General features: G+C 38.5%; 1 protein-coding gene across 2 annotated transcripts in view; it reads right to left on the reverse strand.

The window, feature by feature from the left end:
• The window catches only part of LOC128649624 (PML-RARA-regulated adapter molecule 1), a 348542-nt gene that overhangs the window by 53069 nt on the left and 270930 nt on the right, over positions 1 to 24543 (reverse strand). For both annotated transcript variants that reach the window (XM_053702989.1, XM_053702988.1), the window contains exons 7-9: positions 13022 to 13184; positions 8532 to 8565; positions 5903 to 5937 (exon numbers count right to left, since the gene is read on the reverse strand). In XM_053702989.1, the coding sequence (XP_053558964.1) occupies positions 5903 to 5937; positions 8532 to 8565; positions 13022 to 13184 (232 nt within the window). The remainder of the gene's footprint in view (positions 1 to 5902; positions 5938 to 8531; positions 8566 to 13021; positions 13185 to 24543) is intronic.

Consider the following 24543-nt stretch of genomic DNA (forward strand, 5'->3'; position numbering starts at 1 on the left):
CTAGTGCACAAGCTGTCCTCCCCCTCCTAGCGCCTACCGCCCCGCCAGACTAACTTCAAGTCCGCAGCACAGAATACTATTCATACCTGTTTTCCTGGGGAGGACCCTGTCTGAAGTTTGCTCTTCTCCCTCCCCCACCGGTGCTGCGCGGGAGGGAGTTCTGCGCGGTCCTGAATCGGAGACCCGGCATTCCGGTGGCATCCTGCGGCTCTCTCACCGCCGCTGTGTGGCTCTCTCACCGCCGCTACGTCATCACGCTCCCCCCTCCCACCGGTGCTGCGAGAGGGGAGTTGAGCGTGCGATTGGCGTCTGGACCTGTGGAGCGGAGAGTGCCGAGGGTGGATCCCCTCCAGTCCTAGGTGCTCCGTGGAGAACAAGAAGCCAGCATCACGGATGGAGAGAGGCGGCTTGATAGCATAAGGAGGGGTGAGTCTCTCTTGCCTTTGGGCTCTTGTCGATATCGTAAAGTATCTACTGTGTACAACTTTGTTGGAGGCTGTAAAGAAGGGGGCTGCCAAGCTGCTCAGAGGGGTACAACGGTTCTTAAAGGCAAGGGGTCACTGGCTTTAAAGGGCCACGGTCTGGGACATTTAAAGAGGAAAAGATACAATGTTTTATAACACATGGGGATGCCGCTCAAATTACCCATCTTTTTCAATCTAAACATTAAATAGCACTGAGTGGCTCAAGCATACTTGAGGAGTGGACTTACAAGTTACTACACCTTTTCCTAGGACTTTCCTGCCCTGGACTATTATATCTAACTCTGCCTTTACTGCTGTAATATTCATAGAACTGCTAATAAGTATTTATCTTGCAGTCTTGGTGCAAGGACACCTGCCGTATTGAGCCTAAAATATTAAGCTTTCTAACTTTGTACAAGAGACTCTTTGCAGATTTATTCTCTTTACTGCTGGAACTGTTATATAAAGGCTCTGGTGGACTTAGCCTTACATTCACATATTATATCTTTTCACACCAAGACTATTATGGCTTGCTTGGTTTAAAAACCACAACTCTTTTTTTTTTTTTTTTTTTGGCTAAAGGAGTAGAGTCAACGCTGAAAATTAATATCATATTATATGAGTTGTTAGATCTTTGACTCTCCTATGCTCCATGGACTTGGGCTTATTAACAGAATCTCAAAATATAAAATCTTACAATACATTTGTAAGAGGGTATTGGGCCATATTGTCAGGTTCATAGTAGTGACTTTAACTGCGTTGTTTTTCTGTTTTTTTTGTTTTTTGTTTTTTTCCTTTTTTTTTCTCTCTTTTCTTTTTTTTTTTTTTTTTTTTCTGACTTTTCGTATGCTTATACCTTACATGGGCAGTCAGAATAATAGAGAATAAGTTATCTAAGGCATTTTTAGGGGAACATAAGTGCTTGTAGCTCTTAGTGAGACTGGGAGTTTTAAATTAAAGTTATGAACACTTAATTAACCTCAGGAATCTACATACAGTTCCTCTCTTGTCTGACATATATTTCCCTAATCAAGTAAATTTACTTCTAGTTTAAGTTACAGACATAACTGATCTAAAGCCAAGCTTAATTGTCATAGTAATTTATTACTAACTAGGGAAAAACTCAGAGGTGTCAATTTGTTTCCCTCTAATTGTCAGCGGAATGTATGAATCTTGTTTTGTCTTTGTAGCTTACTCTTTTTCCTTTTTTCTCCTCTGTACCTACTGTGCTTGTGATCAAAATTGAAAAATTTGCAGCTAGCCTAATTGCTTTACAAATACAATCTGATATAACTAAAAATTTAATTATCTTGCTACCATGCTTAAAATAGAGTAATGGGGTACACTAAATATTACTAGGCTCATTATAAATGGATAGTATACATCTGAGACTCTGAAGAATACATTTCTAAAATTGTTTGCACACTTTGCTCTCTCGAAAGAATAATTGCTTGCCCTGGTCAAAAACCACGCCTATTGGCTAATTCTAATAGAGGATCAATAATATAGTAAATTAATACTGGTAGAAGCGTGACCTGGACTTTGGGGGGTTGGAGAAGAATAAGTCTGTGTTATCGCAATAAACTTTTTTTTTTTTTCTTTTTGGCTCACACAAATGATAGTTTAATCTACTGGGTTACCCAGCACATTTGATACAGTATCGGGCCCTAAGCTCGCTAGCACTCCTGGGCTCTTGGAGCCCCCAGACACTCCCTTTTCCCTCACTTTCACTTCACTAGCACTACCTCACTTACCCTTATAACTAATTAACCACTCACAATACTCCTCCCCCCCTTTTTTTTTTTTTTTTCCCCACCTTGTGTAGCACTTAAATCTCACTCACATTCACACGATACATGGACAGATTCCTTTCTAACTCCCCCAAAATCCCTTCCCCAAATATGGCAGGAAGGCATAGAGACAGAAAACTTAAGAACACGCCAGACCCAGTTGTTGAACAAATAAATCCCATTAACGTGACACCAATACCAGAAAATTTTAATATGCAGATACTGGTGACTAATATTTTAGAGGCCCTAGCCCCTAAATTTGACTTACTTAAAATTGAAATTAAGCAAGATATCTCCTCATTAACTCATGAGGTGAGGCAGTTCTCGAGCAGGCTGCAAGAAGTAGAGCAGAGGGTATCGGATCTAGAAGATCAAGCCACTATACATAGTACCAAAATTGAGACCTCAGCCAAAAAACTACAAAAAGTGATGGACAGGGTAGAGGACCTTGAAAACCGGTCCAGACGAAATAATCTAAGAATAATAGGCCTCCCTGAAAGTAAGAAATTTGAAAATCTGGATACCTTTATATCTGACACTCTCACTAAAGCTCTAAAAATCCCTTCTACTCATCCATCGATTATAGTCGAAAGAGTCCACAGAATAGGCTCTCTACGTTTAGACAGAAATAACAGCAGTAGACCTCGACCTATAATCGTAAGATTACTTAATTATAAAGATAAAGATCTTTTATTGCAATATTTTCGTAAGAACCAACCTATTACGATAGATGATAATAGAATTATGATTTTTCAGGACTTTGCGGCAGATACAGCTTTAAAGAGAAGGGAGATGGCTCCGATTTGCTCCAAATTCATCCAACATGGGTATAGGGCGGTCCTGATTTATCCCTCCAAACTGAAAGTGGTAATTAGGGGGATAACACATATGATTGATGATGTCCAAGTTGCTGAAAATCTTTTTAAGACACTAGACACACAAACATAACCCACAACTTAGCATTTTCTGAAACCAGTAGTTTGGCGATGGCAGTTATAAAAATGAAGAATTGGAATCCCCACCTTCTCTCTTTCTTTCCCTTCTTCCCCCCCCCCCCCCCTTTTGTTTTCCCTTTTTTTTTTTTTTTTTTTTTTTTTTTCATGCCGCCCGGTTCTCTTTTTCCACTCATGTCTCCCAATCTTTTCCCTTTCTTTTTTAAAGATACATGGCGTATAAAACTGATAACTTTAAAATCATATCCTGGAATGTAGGGGGAATTTCTTCCCCCATTAAACGTAAGGCAATTTTATCACACCTGCGGAAAGCCCAGGCAGATATTGGTTTAATACAGGAAACTCACTTAAATTTAGAAGAGTCATTAAAATTAAAATCATCCTGGGTAAAGGAAGTATATGCGGCTCCGAGTGTAGGGAAGAAAAGGGGAGTTGCATTACTTATAGGTAAAAAAATTAAAGCGGAGATTCTACAATCTGAGGCTGACCCCGGGGGGAGGTATGTCCTAGTTAAAGTGAAAATTGGACAGGCAAAATATACAATCTGTAATGTATATGGCCCGAATAAAACTGACCCTGAATTTTGGGATTCATTACAAGCTAAACTCCTTTCTAGTATGGAAGGCCACTTAATCTTGGGGGGGGACTTCAATATGGCCCCTCAATGTCCAATAGATAGACTTAGAAAAGACACTAAGTCCTTGAAACAGAAGAAGGATAATCTTGACTCTAAAATGATTAAGAATATTAAACTGATCCTCTCTTTACGAGACATCTGGAGATATCAGAATCCTGACATTCAAGATTTCACCTGCCTATCCAAGGCTCACAAAACCTTGTCGAGGATTGACTTGTTCTTAATCAGCGATCATTTGAACTCCACAATGATAAAATCTGAGATAATGCCAATTTTTTTATCAGACCACGGGCCTATATCTCTTGAATTTACTCGGGCTCAATCCAGTTCAAAGACCTTGCGATTCTTCTTCCCTTATTATCTCTTCACTGATTTGAAGTTCAAACAGTGGCTGAGGAATAAATTTACGGAGTATGCTCAATTTAATATCAACTATGTCGAACGCACAGACATCTTCTGGGAAACTGCTAAAGCAGTCCTCAGAGGGGAAATTATCGCATATTCTGTTACTCAAAATAAGAGAAGAAAAGCAAGAGAAAAGGAAGTTCATAATTCATTAATTAACTCTTACAATCTTTATTTACTGGAAAAAACTCCTGTGAATTGGGCTAGATACCTTCGAGCTAAAACCGCGAGAGATACCTTTCATTTAACTCAGGAAACATTTAGCGAGTTGAGGCTGCAGGCTAAACTGCATAAATTTGGAAATAAATCTGGAAAAATGCTATCTAAATTAATTAAGAACGAGAATAAAAAATCCAATATTGACAAAATCCAACATAATGGGAAATATTTAGTTAAATCTGAAGAAATTACAAATATATTTCATCAATATTATCAGCAACTCTATACTAATACGGAGTTTGATATAGACAAAGCGACTGAATTCTATAGTAAAATCATCTTTCCTATGGCAACTCCTGAGGAGATTGCTAGACTTAATGCTCCCATTACAAGGGAAGAGATTGAAAAAATAATTGCCAAACTTTCCCTAAACAAGGCAGCTGGTCCGGATGGATTGCCCAATGAATTCTACAAAATCTTATCTTCAGAGATTGTCTCTCATTTAGCCAGACTATACAATGATATTTTTATTCACCACAAACAGCCTACGTCTTCTTTCGCCTCGTCACTCACCACGTTGATTTTAAAAAAATGAAGTGCTCTATTTAAATCATGAAAGTTTAATTTTGACTTTATTGTCCCTGTAAAGGGACAGTCTACACCAGAATTTTTATTGTTTAAAAAGATAGATAATCCCTTTATTACCCATTCCCCAGTTTTGCATAACCAACACAGTTATATTAATATACTTTTTACCTCTGCGATTACCTTGTATCTAAGCCTCTGCAAACTGCCCACATATTTCAATTCTTTTGACAGACATACATTTTAGCCAATCAGTGCTGAGTCCTAGGTAACTTCACAGGAGTGAGCACAATGTTATCTATATGACACACATGAGCTAGCACTGTGAAAAACGTAAGATTGATGGGTTTAAATACTTACCACCCCCATCCAGCTCCCTTAAAAGAACATGAAACACATGTTTGTCTTTAATGATTTAGGTAAAACATACAATTTTAAACAACTTTCCAATTTACTTCCATTATCTAATTTGCTTCATGCGCTTGATATCCTTTGTTGAAAAGCAAATATAAATAAGCTCAGTAGCTGCTGATTAGTGGCTGCACATAGATGCCTCGTGTGATTGGCTTACCCATGTGCATTGCTATTTCTTCAACAAAGGATATCTGAAGAATTAAGCAAATTACGTAATTAAAGTAAATTGGAATGTTGTTTAAATTTGCATTCTCTCTCTGAATCATGACATTTTTTTTTAGGTTTCATGTCCCTTTAAGTCCTGTGCAGCTGCCTAACACTTCTGGGTTTCCAGGCTGTGGTGATGCCATCAGCATCGGGGGTAAGTGCAGAGGGGGCACTATGAGCTCTGAAAGCGCCCCCTAGGTGTGACAACATATGTGTAGATGATACCCACATGTCATCATGCACAATTAAAGGTTTAAAACATTTATATTAACAGTATATGATACTTACCTGCAGGGCCAGTATTATCATAGATATTTTTCTCTCTAAAATTAGAAAAGCATATGAGAAATTATTTCAGATGTGAAAAATAAATCCTATTACCGTCCAAAACAGAAATATTCTGCTTTTCTCAACAACATTTTAAACTTTTTCTTTCTTCAAAATGAGTAAAAGAAGAACAGTGTTTTTAGCATTTAAAGAGATGGTTGCAAGCAGATTAGCTGACACTTTGTCGTCTAGCAACAAACAGGGTAGGATCTTGGATTAAGGCCAAGGGGTAGATTTATCATAGTGCAAGTGGACATGATACTATGTAGCGTATCATGTCCGCTGCACATCGATAAATGCAGACAGCATACGCTGCATTTATCATTGCACAAGCAGTTTTTGTGAACTGCTGGTGCAATTCCGCCCCCTGCAGATTTGCGGCCAATCGTTCACTAGCAGGGGGTGTCAATAAACCCGATCGTATTCGTTCGGGTTGATTTCTGTCCGCGGCCTCAGAGCAGGCGGACAAGTTATGGAGTAGCGGTCTTTAGACCGCTGCTTCATAACTTCTGTTTCAAGCGAGCCTGAAGGCTCGCGCGGAAACAGGGGCATCAAGTTCCATACGGAACTTGATAAATCGGCCCCTTAATCTCTTTTTGTTTGATTGGTTTTTTTTTTGTATGATGTTTTTAAAATAGTAAAGTGGATGTTTTCAGCAGCTCCAGATGCTTTTTCAATGTTTTATTGGACCTCTGCTTGAATACAGTTTTGCAATTACTGAATTAGGCCTTCAGATTTTATTATTTAAAAGTGCATACAAATTGTCATTTTATCTAGCTAGATTACAAGTGGAGCGAGCTTAGATCTCTGGTTAATTTTCTAAAAGTGCCTCAAATGCCCTCAAAATAGAGGGCATTATTATAGTTCTTAATTTAAAAAAAAATTACCTTTTTTTTTTTTTTATTAAAAATAACCGCACTAGGCAGTTTTGGGGCTTTAAAGTTGGTGGGAGTGGAGTGTTAGAAAAAAAATGGCACTGAAAAGTGCCTTTACATTGCAGTTTATGTGAACTGTGTGTTTCCATAGACCGCAATGTAAATATATGTAAATATATATGTATATGATTATATACATATATATTTACGTGTTAATATGTGTATATACACATATTAACACATCAATATATATGTATATATAAATATATATTTAAAAATGCTGCCAATCACTGTGCTACTTACCTCCTTCGCTTTGCAAGGTTCTGATGCCTACTCCCATAGGAGTTCCCATTGCGATTTACTTGTAATAACAGCGCACATTATCGTTTGCTGGTATTACAAAGTGGAGCGCTAATAATATCCCACTTGTAATCTAGCCTTTAGTGTTTTATAATATATTTTTCAATGTTTCTGTCCTGATTTAAACTCCTTTTTTTTTTACTTTTTGTAAAAGAGCTGTGGTAAATGCTCTTATCGGTTATGATTGATGCAAGTATGAACATTCAGATAGCTTCATAGAAATTAAAATAGCTTTTGTTTAAATGGCATTAAACTTAAAGAAAAAAAACAAGCTACCATGCATATGATAGTGCACTATTTAAACATTTTATGAAATATTTTTCATGGGAAAAAAAGTTATGTTAAAGCTATTTATTTTGAATGCCTGTGTACAGCTGGTCCCTGAGGATTTATTGCTCAGTGGCTGCTAAACTTTATTAGTTGACCTTGAAATTCCTAATAGGTTGAAAACTTTTTTATCAGTTAGAGAACATCTTTGTTATTAAAAACTATAATACTTTTAAAATATTTTAGCTGCAGCAAAAAAATGAAATAAATACTCTTGTTACCCTTTAAAGAAATACTGTAGAGATATTAACCTTTTCCTCAAGTTTATTGTTTAAAAAAATGGGGAGAAGGTGTTGTTTGTTTAGTGGGATTATGTATGAAGATTTTTGTTAGAGTAAAATTACTTTTTGGCCCCTATTTATCAAGGGCTGGCGGACCTGATCCGACACTGCGGATCAGGTCCGCCAGACCTCGCTGAATACGGCGAGCAATACGCTCGCCGTATTCAGCATTGCACCAGCAGCCCACAAGAGCTGCTGGTGCAACGCCGCCCCCTGCAGACTCGCGGCCAATAGGCCGCCAGCAGGGGGTGTCAATCAACCCGATTGTACTCGATCAGGTTGATTTCCGGCGAAGTCTGTCCCGCCTGCTCAGAGCAGGCTGACAGGTTATGGAGCAGCGGTCTTTGTGACCACTGCTTCATAACTGCTGCTTCTGGCGAGTCTGAAGACTCGCCAGAAACACGGGGCATCAAGCTCCATACGGATCTTGATACATATGCCCCATAGTGTGTGTTTGATGGGGTGTCCTTGTCCGTCCATATATAGCACTGTGGAAGTTGCGCTTCTAAACCAGTGAGCAATCTCTCCATGGAATGGGCAAAGGTATATGTTCTATTAATAGGTAAACTGATTTCATTTAAGAATTTTTTTTATATATAAAATATGTTCTAATATGTGGAATTGCTACTATTTCATTTGCATTTCTACTTTAATGGTATTTTCTCTTATAACATTGAATATATACTAGCCACCTCGTTAGGCTTATTATCTTTGCATAACTGGCAGCTACCAAAGAAAAATACTTACAGTTTAAGAACAGCCTTTCTTGGCACATATCCAACTGTAAGAGATAGAAAATACATTGTTTGAACCATCAGAACATGTCAGTGTCCAACTCAATCTGTGATGTATTATTTAAAGGGATAGGAATGTCAAAATTAAACTTGCATGATTCAAATAGAGCATGTCATTTTAAATTCACTTCTATTTTCAAATGTGCTTTGTCCTCTTAGTATCCCTTGTTGAAAAAGAATACAGCACATATTTTACACTAGTGGGAAGTAGCTGCTGATTGGTGCCTGCACACATTTGTCTCTTGTGATTGGCTAACTAGATGTGTTCTGCTAGCTGGTGATGGAGGGTCTATGTTAAGAAAAAATAATATCTCTTCACATTAAAGACAAAATTGATGCTACATTTTATAGCCTATAGGGGGCAGTTACTAGTGTTTTTTCACTGGGGTCAGTTCTGGGCCTGTTTTATTTAACATATTTATCAGTGTTATCTGCAAAGTATTCAAGTTCAAAATTTTGCATTTAGGAAAGAAAATTTCAAAGGTTATTAACAGACTTAATGACACTTTGCTGGCTGTTACAAAAGAGGAACAATAGGTGGGAATTATTATTTTAGATGAATTGAAATTTAGTAAACAATGTAGTATTGCAACAAGTAAGGTCAGTAGAATGTGTGGCTGTATAGGTAGCATTATTTGCAGCAAAAAATAAGGTTCTTATGAATATTTAGTACAGTTCTGGAGGCCATGGGGGATATTTATCAAAGCGTCAACTATGTTGCATTCGCCGGCATCAATATGCTCGCCTAACATCGCCAAACATCACGGCCGCGGATCTCAATATGCTCTCCTTATTAAAAAAGACATCATAAACATGCGCACCAAGTACGGGTCGATGAGCAACGGTCTGCTGTTAACAGCAGTCATCGATCTCATGTCTATTCGGCTTTTTTCCAACTTTATTTATACCATTTCACTAAATGCCGCCACTATATTAAAATGTTTAACCCCTATCCCGCCGCTCCCTGACACCGCCACAGCCTAAATAAACTTATTAACCCATATCCCGCCGCTCCCCGACACTGCCACAACCTAAATAAACTTATTAACCCCTATCCCGTCGCTTCCCGACACTACCACAACATAAATAAAGTTATTAACCCCTATCCCGCCGCTCCCCGCCACCGCCACCACTAAATAAACTTATTAACCCCTAAACCTCTGGCCTCCCACATCACCACCACTAACTAAACCTATTAACCCCTAAACCGTCAGCCCCCTACATTGCAAAAAACTAAATTATGTTATTAACCCCTAAACCTAACAACCCCTTAACTTTAAATTAAAACTACAACATCCCTATCTTCAAATAAATTAAAACTTACCTGTAGAATTAAAATTAACTAATTTTAAACTATTAATTAACCTACCCTAACTATTATACTACAATTACATTAAATTAAACTACCAATTAAATAAACTAAATTACATATTAAAAAACCTAACCCTTCTAAAATTATTTAAATATATAATTAAACATTATTACAAAGTCCTAAATTACAAAAAAAAAAAACTAATTTACGAAAAATAACAAACAAAATGATCAAAAATATTTTTTTGCACCTAATTTAATAGCCCTATCAAAATAAAAAAGCTCCCCCAAAAGAAAAACAAAAAAACATAGCCTACAATAAACTACCAATGGCCCTTAAAAGGGCCTTTTGTGGGGCATTGCCCCAAAGATAACAGCTTTTTTACCTGGCAAAAAATACAAACACCCCTCAAACAGTAAAACCCACCACCCTACTAACCCCTCAAATAAAAAAAACGATATAAAATATCCTAAGCTACCCATTGCCCTGAAAAGGGCATATGTATGGGAATTTCCCTTAAAAGGGCATTTAGCTCTTTTACTGCCCAGACCCTAATCTAAAAATAAAACCCACCCAAAAAAACCTTAAAAAAAATCTAACACTAACCCCCGACGATCCACTTATAGTTCTTGACGTCCTGCTTGAAGGATCCATCCAGCCGGTGAAGTCTTCATCCAGGCGGCAAGAAGTCTTCATCCATGTGGCAAGAAGTCTTCATCCAGACGGCCACTTCTATCTTCTTCCAGCCGGCGCAGAGCGGGTCCATCCTGAAGACATCCGGTGCGGAGCATCCTCTTTATACGGTCTCTGCCGTACACTGATTCTTCAATGCAAGTGACGCATTCCAAGATGGCGTCCCTTGCATTCCTATTGGATGAAAGATATCAATCAGCCAATAGGAATTAGAGCTGCTAAAATCCTATTGGCTGTTCCAATCAGCCAATAGGATTGAGCTCTCATCATATTGGCTGTTCCAATCAGCCAATAGGATTGAGCTCTTATTCTATTGGCTTATTGGTACAACCAATAGGATGAGAGCTCAATCCTATTGGCTGATTGGAACAGCCAATAGGATTTTAGCAGCTCTAATTCCTATTGGCTGGATGAAGATAGAAGAGGCTGCCTGGATGAAGACTTCTTGCCGCATGGATGAAGACTTCTTGCCGCATGGATGAAGACTTCTTGTCACCTGGATGAGGACTTTACCGGCTGGATGGATTCTTCAAGCGGGACTTTGAGAACTGTAAGTGGATCATCGGGGGTTAGTGTTAGGTTTTTTTAAGGGTTTTTTGGGTGGGTTTTATTTTTAGATTAGGGTCTGGGCAATGCCCAAACAAATGCCATTTTCAGGGAAATTGGTAGCTTAGGTTATTTTAGTTTTTTTATTGGGGGGGGGGGTTGGTTGGGTGGTGGGTTTTACTGTTGTGGGATGTTTGTATTTTTTTTTGCCAGGTAAAAGAGCTGTTATCTTTGGAGCAATGCCCCACAAAAGGCCCTTTTAAGGGCCATTGGTAGTTTATTGTAGGATAAGGGTTTTTTTTATTTTGGGGGTCTTTTTATTTTGATTAGGTGTAAAAAAATATTTTTCATAATTTTGTTTGTTATTTTTTGTAATTTAGTGGGTGGTTTTTGTTAACTTAGTGTTTTTTTTTAATTTAGGACTTTGTAATAATGTTTAATTGTATATTTAAATAATTTTAGTAGGGTTAGGTTTTTTAATATGTAATTTAGTTTATTTAATTGGTAGTTTAATTTAATTGTAGTATAATAGTTAGGGTAGGTTAATAAATAGTTTAAAATTAGTTTATTTTAATTCTACAGGTAAGTTTTCATTTATTTGAAGATAGCGATGTTGTAAATTCAATTTAAAGTTAAGGGGTTGTTAGGTTTAGGGGTTAATAGCTTAATTTAGTTTTTTGTGATGTGGGGTCTGACGGTTTAGGGGTTAATAGGTTTAGTTAGTGGTGGTGATGTGGGAGGCCAGAGGTTTAGGGGTTATTAAGTTTATTTAGTGGCGGAGGTATCGGGGAGCGGCGGAATAGGGGTTAATAACATTATGTAGGTGGCAGCGATGTCGGGGGCGGCAGATTAGGAGTGTTTAGACTCGGGGTTTATGTTAGGGTGTTAGGTGTAAACGTAACTTTTTTTTCTACCATAGAAATCAATGGGGTATGCTTCATTCTATTGCAGCATCGAACATAAGCTTTCAGTGCTTTCATACTCCCATTGATTTCTATGGCATCCGCGGCCTCAAGGGTGGCGGATTGAAATCCAGGTACGCTGCGTCCGAATAGCCACAACTGTACCTGTCAGAAGTTGATAAATTGGAAAAAGTTTCAAATAGAGCCGAATGTGTATTTGGAACATCTGTAATGACATAAGCATCGATCTGCGTCAGATTGAGATTGCGGGATTCTATGTTACATCAAAAATTTCAACATTTGCCTATCTTGAGGCTTTGGTAACTAGGTTGGATCAATCTCACAACAATTACGATGCAGAATTCCGACGTATTTTCAGTTGACACTTTGATAAATAGGCCCCCATATCTGCAGAAGGATATAAATAAACTGGAATCTGCTAAAAAAGGGGGGCTACTAAAATGGTATGTGGTCTAAAAAAATTAATTTACAAAGAACTAATGACATCAATATTGTATGTATAGCTTAGAGGAGAGAAGGGAAAGAGGTGATATGATAGGAACTTTCACAAATAGCAACACCAAAAAAGGGGTCATAATCTCAAATTGAAGGGTAGTGGGTTCAGGAGTAATTTGCACTTCTTTACAGAAAGGGTGACTGATTCATAGAATAAACTTCCGTTAGAGGTGATAAAGGCAAACACTAGGGGGTAGTTCAAGAATGCCTGGGATAAGCATAAAGCTATCCTATGAACTAAGTAAACAAGCACTTTAAAGGAAATTTGGGCACACTTGTTGACCCTATGGGTCTTATCTTCTGTCAAAATCTATGTTTCTTTGTGAATGTGTAGATCAATTAGAATGATTATTTGATATGTGATTTGTTTTTTTTCATCATTATAAACCTACAATCTCTTCAGATTAATTAATTGTAAGACATATTATTATAAAATAGTTATTATGACCTAGTACAAACCCATAATAGACTTACATTTCCCTTCAAAGTTGCGGCATAAAACTTTGTCTGGACTTGTCAGCTCTATTACATCCAAGATTTCTCCTCTTGTGTAGGGAAGATCTTTCCCTCCTGGTTTCCGCAGAAAAGCATTGGGGTCAACCATCGTTCTTGTTATCACTTTAATTTCTCCAGTATACTATGGAATAGAAAGAAATAATATCTTATATTGTGTGTATATCTGTAAAATTGTATTTCACCTTAAAGAATAAAAGAAATGTTTTAGAGTGAAATCCTTAAAGGGACATGAAACATATTTAGATTGTAATACATAATTTTAAAAATGCAAAGTAAAACAACAATGCAATACAATTGTATTATTTATTTTGTTCACTGTTACTGTAACACATCAATATGTATAGCATTATTTAGTGTTACAAATTTATTTAGTGCTTATGTCTTTTAAATCCATCCCTTAAGAGCTACCAATATTCACGGTTGAAGATTATCTTTTTCCACAAAAAAAAATCACTAGATCTTGAGTACAAAACATGGACTTCTCAATTCTAGAAAATAAAACTTATATTTTTAAATAATACAAATGAACAATTATTAACAATTATTTATAATTGTTTCCACAGAAGGAAACAAAGGGTAGAAAAATGTTCAGTAACAATAAATAGCTCAAACTGCATAGAGAAAACCAGAGGAGATGAAAAAACAAATTGCAGAAGATGGGGCAGATTGGAGTTGTGTGACTCAAATGGGAGAAATAAAGATATATATATATATATATATATATATATATATATATATATATATATATATATAAATGCAAAGTAGGGTTTGCTAAGTTGAGAGAGGATAGGATGTATAAAAAAAAGTTGGAGAGAGGGCGATAAATCTCACAATGAAGAAGGAGTGGCACATTGATAGGTTAGGATGGGATGGCTCCAGACAGAGAGTGAGAAGAGAGGAAGGATTAATCTGGAAAGAAGCGGGTACAGAGAAGAGATAAGTGGAAAACAAGAAATAATGTGGTACAACATTAGCACATGTTAGTACCTAGGCAGAACACTGCACAAAGACTAAAAACATTAATTCTGTTTATGGGCATCTGTCTTACAGTTATCTAGTATTATTGTATGACCTTATTCTAGGGATAATTCATTACAAATCATTTAATTTGTTCCTTAATTATGAAACGTGGATGTTTTTCAAGTATAGAAATAAATTTATATGTATATATATATATATATATATATACTGTAAAAATGTCTGTGAAATTAACTGTAAAATGCTGTAAAATCATGACATCAAAATTGTGTAAATTAAAAAACAATAAAATTGTGTTAAATTTACAGAAATATTCTGAAAATACTAAAAAAAATGTAAATCCAGAACCAAACACAACTGTTAATTTTACAGTAAGAATATGTTAAAATAATCATATTTATTTGAAGAATTTACAGAATACAGTAGTTTAAACAGAGAAAACAGTGTAATACCTAAATCAAAACAATACAGTAAACATTACAAGCTGACAGTGTTAAAATAATGTTTTTATTAGGCAGATTTTCATATGTATACAGAAATTTATGTTATATTTTACAGATAAAGAATGTGTAAAAGTACAGTATAATTATGTTAATAGGAAGGGTTTCAAAATCCAGTCGTGTCTGTTTAGAATTGAAGAGGCCTAATAATATATTAGTAAACTATAATAGAAGTAGGTCACTTTTAAAACAAAAATACATTGCATATGAACTATTTAAAAGATGTAGTGTTTTTTTGTTATAAATGCAGCCTTCCATAAAGGAAGCAGGGTCGGCTCCAGAACTAATTAAATGGGGGGGCATTTTTTTTCACGAGGGGGCACTTCTATTATCTAATTTGCTTTATTCTCTTGATATACTTTGCTGAAAAGCATATCTAGATAGGCTCCGTAGCTGCTGATTGGTTGCTGCACATAGATGCCTCGAATGATTGGCTTACCCATGTGCATTGCTATTTCTTCAACAATGGATATTTAAAGAATGAAGCAAATTAGATAATAGAAGTAAATTGGAAGTTGTTTAATATCATAACTTCTATCACAAAAGAAAAAATGTGGGTTTTGTGTCCTTTTAACTATTGTTATTAAGAAAATGCTTTTCTTTCCTATAGGTTTTCAATATTTATCTAGTACTTCATTGCATCCCACCCATTTAAAAGACCCGATATTAACTTTCATTAATGATAAGATATAATTGGGAAGGTAGGTTCATATTTTAAATTGATGAATTTAATTTGACTATACTCATTCTCATCAACACACAAACATGCCTATAGTCTGTCTCTTACACACACATTGTGACATATTACATTGTTCACTCCTATATTCGCACAAATGACAGTAGTTAATTTCACTCACACTTGTACTGCGGCACAGAGAAGACTTATCACACACTCAAATCAAGTGACAATATAATGTCATATAATATTATGCGCTGGAGAATAGATAAATCTGTGTGCAATAATTCAAGCTTCACTTCTATCTAGACACTGCAGATAGGGTTGCCACCTCAGCCATGTTTTCCTGGATACTTATGAGTTACACATGCTGCAGGGTGTGCAGGGAGGAACATGTATTGTGTTTCTGGACAGCGCTATTCATATCCCACCCTGCAGCATGTGTAACTTATAAGTGTTCTGTATTTTAAGGGACAGGTGGCAACCCTAACTGCAGATGACCAGCAAATGGGAGCACATACTGTACAGTTATATAGAATATGTACTGTATGTGCTCCCATAGTATAGTTCCCTTACTGTACATGATTGTAAAACAGATGTAGGTAACTACATATATGCCTGTGCATTTGTATCTACAAGAGTAAACAATTCCAAATAAGTTGCTTTTGCAGCCTAACTTAAAAGTGATCACACACATGATCTTGCTGCACACACAAGTTAATTGCTTAGGGACCATAACTTTTGTATCTTAAAAATACAGCATGGACTTTTACTAGTACACCTCTATCATTAGAAACTTCCCTGCTTCAGATAACCTCTATGATGCAGAACTTTATTACTTACTTTGTTTTGGAAAAAATTTTTTTTACAATAGCTACCATATCATGAAGAACTATCCTGGTTCACACATGACTGCACAAGGGATCATCTGAACATTAAAAACAACTTCTGCTTCACTTCACAACTGCCTACACAATAAAAGTGACTCGGAAGTAGTTGTAAATATTCAGATGATCCCTTGTGCAGTCATGTGTGAACCAGGACTATTCTTCCCCGTACAGCAGCTGTTGTAAAGCTTTTTTTCCCCTTCTCAAAACAAAGTAATGCAGTGCTGCACAGTAGAGGTTATCGGCAGGGTGTGATGATAATACAGTTTAGTAAACGTTTTCCTTCTCACCAGATACCTCTCCTGCTCTGACCACCATGACAAGCTGCCTCCATCTGTTGTCAATTGCAACAAGGCTCCTAACAAGCTACATGGCGCCCTTACTCCACCCACCTCCCTCTACATCCTCATTATAGCCTGCAATAAAATGTGATATATATATATATATATATATATATATATATATATATATATATATATATCAGCAAATTTGCACCCCCTGCATCTCATATATTCCTTTTAACCTCCTGAATCAAGAAATATATATCCAGCAATCCGTGACTACTATAAAACGTTTGCAAGCCTACTCCTTATTTAGTTTGGCTCTAAAGTTTATCAACCCCTGACATACATAACCCAGCCATTGTATTCTCTATACAAGAAAAACATACGTATGTAAATCTATATATTGTATTGTCCTAGTGCCCCATAATACATTATGTCTTGTACGTTTTACTAGCTGTGTCCAGTGTCCCTGTTCAGTGTTTATATGTTGCTGCTGTTACTACAAAAATCGATTGAGCGACTTTAACTGAAGTTACTTCTGATCCCCCAGCACAGACAGGGCAGAAAGAGGACCGTTTTGCAGGCGGAGGGACTTACCATTCCTGATGTGATGTCTGTGCAGATCAAGATTTGTGGGGATAAAGGTTCAGCTGCAGGACTGTGACTCAGGTCCGGAATGATCATTATGCTGTCACTCACCTGTCCGGACCGCTGGGACCAAAAGCTCGCCTCTCCCTGCTCTGACAGTGGCTGCAGCTGCAAGTGAGCAACACCCTCACACTGACTGAATCACTGTCAAACAGTGTCAGAGACAGCCAAGTTGTGTACAGGCACGGGAAAAGAAAACTACTTCCTCCCGCACTAACTGTTATTAACTGTCTCCTGTCAGTGTCTGAAAAAAACTTCCGGGCAAAAAGGCCCTGCTCCAGCCTTCCACTGCACTGGACTGTGTGCACATTTGAGCGTGCACAAGCCCCGCCCCCAGAAAAGTCGCGGGGCAAAAAAAAAAAAAAAAAATCAAGTTAAAAAAAATAATTTAAATAAATCCTGTGTTTTGAGGGGGCTCAGCATTCCATTTGGGTGGGCATTGCCCCCCAATGCCCCCCTTGGAGCCGACCCTGAAAGGAAGTGACAGAGCAGGAAGTACAATCAGCTTCCTGTAGGGCTCAAGTCAGTGTTTCCTATCATCCATCTTATTCATAGCTCTTCAGCTCCTGCTCTTTGCATAATCTAATAACTGTAAGCAGTAGATTACTTGCTAATACTGTCTTTCATTCTATTTACATTGATTATCCTGCATTCCGGCCTATTTTTTTTCTTATGTCTGACTTATGTAGCATAAAGTTGCTGCACCATACTGCACGTGTGCTTATTGTAATTCCATTCTATTCTTTTAGTATTTACAGTTTCTACAAGAGCTATCACAGCAATAAATTCAGTCTTTTCAAAGACAAAACCACTATTTCTGTCTGCCTTGTTTATAGCTGTATAGTTCCACAGTTACTGGAGTAAGGACATAATTTGTAGTCATAATAATAATGCTGACTGACTGAGGGTTAATTCATTAGTCTGGTAGGTTTCTTACTGCTTAACTTTTTCACCATTTGTGGAGCAGTGGATTTTGTGATCATCCATGTAAGGTAAAACTTATAAAACACAAAATTGTGTTAGTTTGCTAAAATTGACGACCTTTTCTTTTTCCCAGCAAAACACTTGAGACGTTGAGGGGTTCTGTGAAGTTTTTTGTTGTTGTTAATGAAGCTATTTTATTATTAATAAAGTCACCTGTTTTCTTCTATTTCCCAATGTGTTTTTTTTCCATCAACCCAGAGAAGGGCACAAAAGTAGAGAAGACAAACAAATCCTGTCATCATGTCAACCCTAGAGTTTGTGGCGTGATGTCTGACTATGAACTTAATAGCAAAATAGAATGATCCAGGCATTCTATGTAGGTAAGATAGGCAGATTTATTTTGACAAACAAGTAGCATTGTTTTGACTCTCAATAGAATTTTTTTCCATTGGGAGTTGAAACGTTGCTCTGTATTTGTCCAAATAAATCTGCCTATCTTACCTACATCTTTCTATTTTGCTATTGATATTTGGGGACCCTGCCAGTCCTGGACTTGGATGCACCTTGGAGGGTAGTGGAAGAGTGCGGTTCCTCCCTTGCTTTCTGTGAATATGGACTTAAGTCAGTAAGATTCGACATGTGCCACACTCATAGTTTGAAGATTTGTTTCAGCTCATTAGCTGCCTACTTCTTCAAGCTGAAGAACCAATAAAAGTTTTAGACAAAATTGTCAGAGTTTTATTGCTCTTATATTTCATGATTTGCATTCCTGTACGTCAATTTGAAGAGCTTGTTTGAAGATACATTTGTACAATTTATTCCAATAAGGAAATGCAGTAATCCTTTAAGAGTGTTAAAAATTCTAACTTTTAGTCATAAAAATATAACCTCTTAATTGTTCTCTGACAACTTTTGGAGAAAAGTCTTTTCCTCTTTATTGCCCTTTCTTTCTCTATTTTTCTTTAAAGGGACATGCATCACTTAAAAACACCAATTGAGACAACTGTCTCATTCAGTAGTTTAATAACTGAATGAGACATCTGATTATTAAAATGAAAAAAATAAAATAAAATAATTTTTAAGCATACACTTACCTGCCACCGGTTCCTCCCCCTGCTTCTCAGTCACATTCCAGGAATGCATAAAGTGCACACCATGCATGTGCACCTCCCTGATACGCAAGCGCCATCAGAAGATTCCCCTCTGATGGAGCTTGTGTGCACATGCAGTCTGCACTTTCTGCATTCTACTTAATGCCGACTGAGATACAGGGGAAGGAATGGTGTCTGTTTACAGTACAGTTTAAAACTGTAAAGTTGTTTAGATTTTTTATGTATTTTTACAGAATTATTCTGGCAATCAGGGCAGCCATTTTTTTGTACAAACAACAGAAAAAAGATGTTGGATTTACCAGATTAAAATGTATTTTTTTTGTAAATTACTAAAGTTTTAAACTGTGAAATGTACAGTTTAAAAATGTAAACAACTTTACAGTTTTAAACTGTAATGTAATTTTTACAGAATTATTCTGGCAACCACAGCTGCCAGTTTTTTTTCTGTAAAAACAACAGGATTTTTTTACAGTGTATATATAGTTACACTTTCACACTGACATGGAATTGAATTGTTTTAGTACATTAAAAATTTACCCCTATGCAATAATACTTAAAATGTTGGCAGTTTTATATTTTTTCATTTCTCTTCCAGTGTTAAACATTAAGCACCTTGCTTTTGTATACAATTGTGCTTTTCCCTCCCTAGAGGGGGCAAATAGCAAATTCTGCAAATAAAAACAGAATTTATGTTTACCTGATAAATTTCTTTCTCCTACGGTGCATCCGGTCCACAGCTTCATCCTTACTTGTGGGATATTCTCTATCCCTACAGGAAGTGGCAAAGAGAGCACACAGCAAGAGCTGTCCATATAGCTCCCCTCAGGCTCCGCCCCCCCAGTCATTCGACCGACGGTTAGGAGAAAAAGGAGAACCATAGGGTGCAGTGGTGACTGTAGTTTACAAAAATTTAAACCTGACTAAATGCCAGGGCGGGCCGTGGACCGGATACACCGTAGGAGAAAGAAATTTATCAGGTAAACATAAATTCTGTTTTCTCCTACATTGGTATATCCGGTCCACAGCTTCATCCTTACTTGTGGGAACCAATACCAAAGCTTAAGGACACGGATGAAGGGAGGGAACAAGTCAGGTAACCTAACCGGAAGGCACCACTGCTTGTAAAACCTTTCTCCCAAAAATAACCCCCGAAGAAGCATAAGTATCGAATTTTTAAAATTTGGCAAATGTATGCAGTGAAGACCACGTCGCTGCCTTACAGATCTGTTCAACAGAAGCCTCGTTCTTGAAAGCCCATGTGGAAGCCACAGCTCTAGTAGAGTGAGCTGTAATTCGTTCAGGAGGCTGCCGTCCAGCAGTCTCATAAGCCAATCGGATGATTCTTTTCAGCCAGAAGGAAAGAGAGGTAGCAGTTGCTTTCTGACCTCTCCTCTTACCAGAATAAACGACAAACAAGGATGATGTTTGTCTGAAATCTTTTGTTGCTTCTAGATAGAATTTTAAAGCACGAACCACATCTAGATTGTGTAACAGACGTTCCATTTTTGAAACTGGATTAGGACACAGAGAAGGAACAACTATTTCCTGGTTAATATTCCTATTGGAAACCACCTTTGGAAGAAAACCAGGTTTGGTACGTAAAACGACCTTATCTGTATGAAACACCAGATAGGGTGAATTACACTGCAAAGCAGACAATTTAGAAACTCTTCTAGCAGAAGAAATAGCAACCAAAAACAAAACTTTCCAAGATAATAACTTAATATCTATGGAATGTAGAGGTTCAAACGGAACCCCTTGAAGAACTGAAATAACTAAATTTAGACTCCATGCAGGAGCCACCGGTCTGTAAACAGGTTTGATCCTGACTAAAGCCTGTACAAACGCTTGAACATCTGGTACTTCTGCCAGACGCTTGTGTAACAGAATAGACAAAGCAGATATCTGTCCCTTTAAGGAACTGGCTGACAATCCTTTCTCCAATCCTTCTTGGGGAAGAGACAATATCCTGGGAATCCTAATTTTACTCCACGAGTAACCCTTGGATTCACACCAACAAAGATATTTCTGCCATATCTTATGGTAAATTTTCCTGGTTACATGCTTTCTTGCCTGAACCAGAGTATCTAACAGATTCCGAGAACCCACGCTTAGCTAGAATCAAGCGTTCAATCTCCAAGCAGTCAGCTGCAGAGAAACTAGGTTTGGATGTTCGAATGGACCTTGGACTAAAAGGTCCTGTCTTAAAGGTAGCTTCCATGGTGGAGCCGATGACATATTCACCAGGTCTGCATACCAAGTCCTGCGTGGCCACGCAGGGGCTATTAGAATTACCGAAGCCTTCTCCTGTTTGATCCTGGCTATTAGCCTGGGGAGAAGAGGAAACGGTGGAAAGACATAAGCCAGATTGAACGACCAAGGCGCCACTAAGGCATCTACCAATGTCGCCTTGGGATCCCTGGACCTGGACCCGTAATGTGGAACCTTGGAGTTCTGATGTGACGCCATTAGATCCAGATCTGGAAGGCCCCATAGTTGAGTTAACTGGGCAAAAACCTCCGGGTGAAGTTCCCACTCCCCCGGATGGAAAGTCTGACGACTCAGATAATCCACTTCAAAGTTGTCCACTCCTGGGATGTGAATTGCTGATAGATGGCAGGAGTGATCCTCTGCCCATTTGATGATCTTGGATACCTCCCTCATCGCCAGGGAACTCTTTGTTCCTCCCTGATGATTGATGTACGCTACAGTCGTCATGTTGTCCGACTGAAATCTGATGAATTTGGCCTCCGCTAGTTGAGGCCATGCCTGGAGCGCATTGAATATCGCTCTCAATTCCAAAATGTTTATCGGGAGAAGAGATTCTTCCCGAGACCAAAGGCCCTGAGCTTTCAGGGACTCCCAGACCGCACCCCAGCCTAAAAGGCTGGCGTCGGTCGTGACAATGATCCACTCTGGTCTGCGGAAACTCATTCCCTGAGACAGGTGATCCTGAGACAACCACCAGAGGAGTGAGTCTCTGGTTTTCTGGTCCATTTGTATCTGGGGAGACAAATCCGCATAATCCCCATTCCACTGTTTGAGCATGCACAGTTGCAGTGGTCTTAAATGAATTCGAGCAAAGGGAACCACGTCCATTGCCGCAACCATTAGTCCTATTACCTCCATGCACTGAGCTATGGAGGGTTGAGGAATGGATTGAAGAACTTGACAAGTGTTTAAAAGTTTTAACTTCCTGACCTCCGTCAGAAAGATCTTCATTTCTACCGAGTCTATTATTGTTCCCAGGAAGGGAACCCTTGTGAACAGGGACAGTGAACTCTTTTCTATGTTCACCTTCCACCCGTGAGACCTGAGAAAGGCTAGAACAATATCCGTGTGAGCCTTTGCTTTGTGAAAGGACGACGCTTGAATCAAGATGTCGTCTAGATAAGGTGCTACTGCAATGCCCCTTGGCCTTAGCACTGATAGAAGGGACCCCAGCACCTTTGTGAAAATTCTGGGAGCAGTGGCCAATCCGAAGGGAAGAGCCACAAACTGATAATGTTTGTCCAGAAAGGCGAACCTTAGGAACTGATGGTGATCCTTGTGGATAGGAATATGCAGATACGCATCCTTTAAGTCCACTGTAGTCATGTATTGACCCTCCTGGATCATTGGTAAAATTGTCCGAATGGTTTCCATTTTGAATGATGGAACTCTGAGGAATTTGTTTAGGATCTTTAAATCCAGAATTGGTCTGAACATTCCCTCTTTTTTGGGAACTACAAACAGGTTGGAGTAAAAACCCAGTCCTTGTTCTGCTGTTGGAACTGGGTGTATCACTCCCATCTTTGAAAGATCTTCTACGCAATGTAAGAATGCCCATCTCTTTATCTGGTCTAAAGACAAGCGAGACATGTGAAACCTTCCCCTTGGAGGAAGGTCCTTGAATTCTAGGAGATACCCCTGAGAGACAATTTCCAGAGCCCAGGGGTCTGGAACATCTCTTGCCCAAGCCTGAGCAAAGAGAGAAAGTCTGCCCCCTACCAGATCCGGTCCCGGATCGGGGGCTATCCCTTCATGCTGTCTTGGTAGCAGCAGCAGGCTTTTTGGCCTGTTTCCCCTTGTTCCAGCCTTGCAATGGTTTCCATGCTGGTTTGGGCTGGGATGTGTTACCCTCTTGTCTAGAGGCTGTAGAGCTAGGAGCCGGTCCGTTCCTGAAATTGCAAAAGGAACGAAAATTAGACTTATTTTTAGCTTTGAAAGGTCTATCCTGTGGAAGGGCATGGCCCTTTCCCCCAGTGATGTCCGAAATAATCTCTTTCAACTCTGGCCTGAATAGGGTCTTACCCTTGAAAGGAATATTAAGCAATTTTGTTTTGGACGACACGTCCGCCGACCAAGATTTTAGCCAAAGCACTCTGCGCGCCACGATTGCAAAACCCGAATTTTTTGCCACTAATTTAGCTAATTGAAAAGCGGCATCTAATATAAAGGAATTAGCCAACTTCAATGCGTGAATTCTGTCCATGACTTCATCATAAGGAGTCTCCTTCTGGAGCGAATTTTCTAGTTCGTCAAACCAAAAAGACACTGCCGTGGTGACAGGAATAATGCAAGAAATTGGTTGAAGAAGGAAACCTTGCTGAACAAAAATTTTCTTAAGCAACCCTTCTAATTTTTTATCCATAGGATCTTTGAAAGCGCAACTGTCTTCTATTGGTATAGTCGTGCACTTAGCTAGCATTGAAACTGCCCCTTCTACTTTAGGGACCGTCTGCCACGCGTCCCTTCTGGGGGAATGGGGAACATTTTCTTAAATATAGGAAGGGGAACAAAAGGCACACCTGGCTTCTCCCACTCCTTATTCACTATATCCGCCACCCTCTTGGGTATATCGGAAACGCATCAGTGTGCACTGGGACCTCTAAAAACTTGTCCATTTTGCACAATTTCTCTGGAATCACCAAAGGGTCACAATCATCAAGTGTAGCTAGGACCTCCTTAAGTAGGGCGCGGAGATGTTCTAGCTTGAATTTAAATGCTATGGTATCAGGCTACAGAAAATAAATAACAAACTTTTCCTGTGTCAGAAATTTCCCCTTCAGACAGGCCCTCCCTCACCGCCAACTCAGATTGATGTGAGGGCACAAAAGATAAATTATCCTCTGCGTCTGCTTGCTCATTTTCTGTATTTAAAACTGAGCAATCACGCTTTCTAGGAAAAGCTGGCAGTTTGGATAAAAAGCTGCTAGAGAATTATCCATTACTGCTGCTAATTGCTGCATAGTAACAGCCATTGGAGCGCTAGATGTATTAGGTATCGCTTGCGTGGGCAAAGCTGGTGTTGACACAGAAGGAGAGGATAGCGAGCTATCCCCACTAGCTTCAGTTAAAGAATCATCTTGGGCTACATTTTTAAATGTGACAGTACTGTCCTTAATCTGTTTGGACGCTATGGCACACTTCACACATAAGTTTAATGGGGGAACCACCTTGGCCTCTAAACACACAGAACATAGGCTATC

This window comes from Bombina bombina, chromosome 2, assembly GCF_027579735.1.
Source record: "Bombina bombina isolate aBomBom1 chromosome 2, aBomBom1.pri, whole genome shotgun sequence".
In the NCBI taxonomy this organism is placed as follows: Eukaryota; Metazoa; Chordata; class Amphibia; order Anura; family Bombinatoridae; genus Bombina; species Bombina bombina.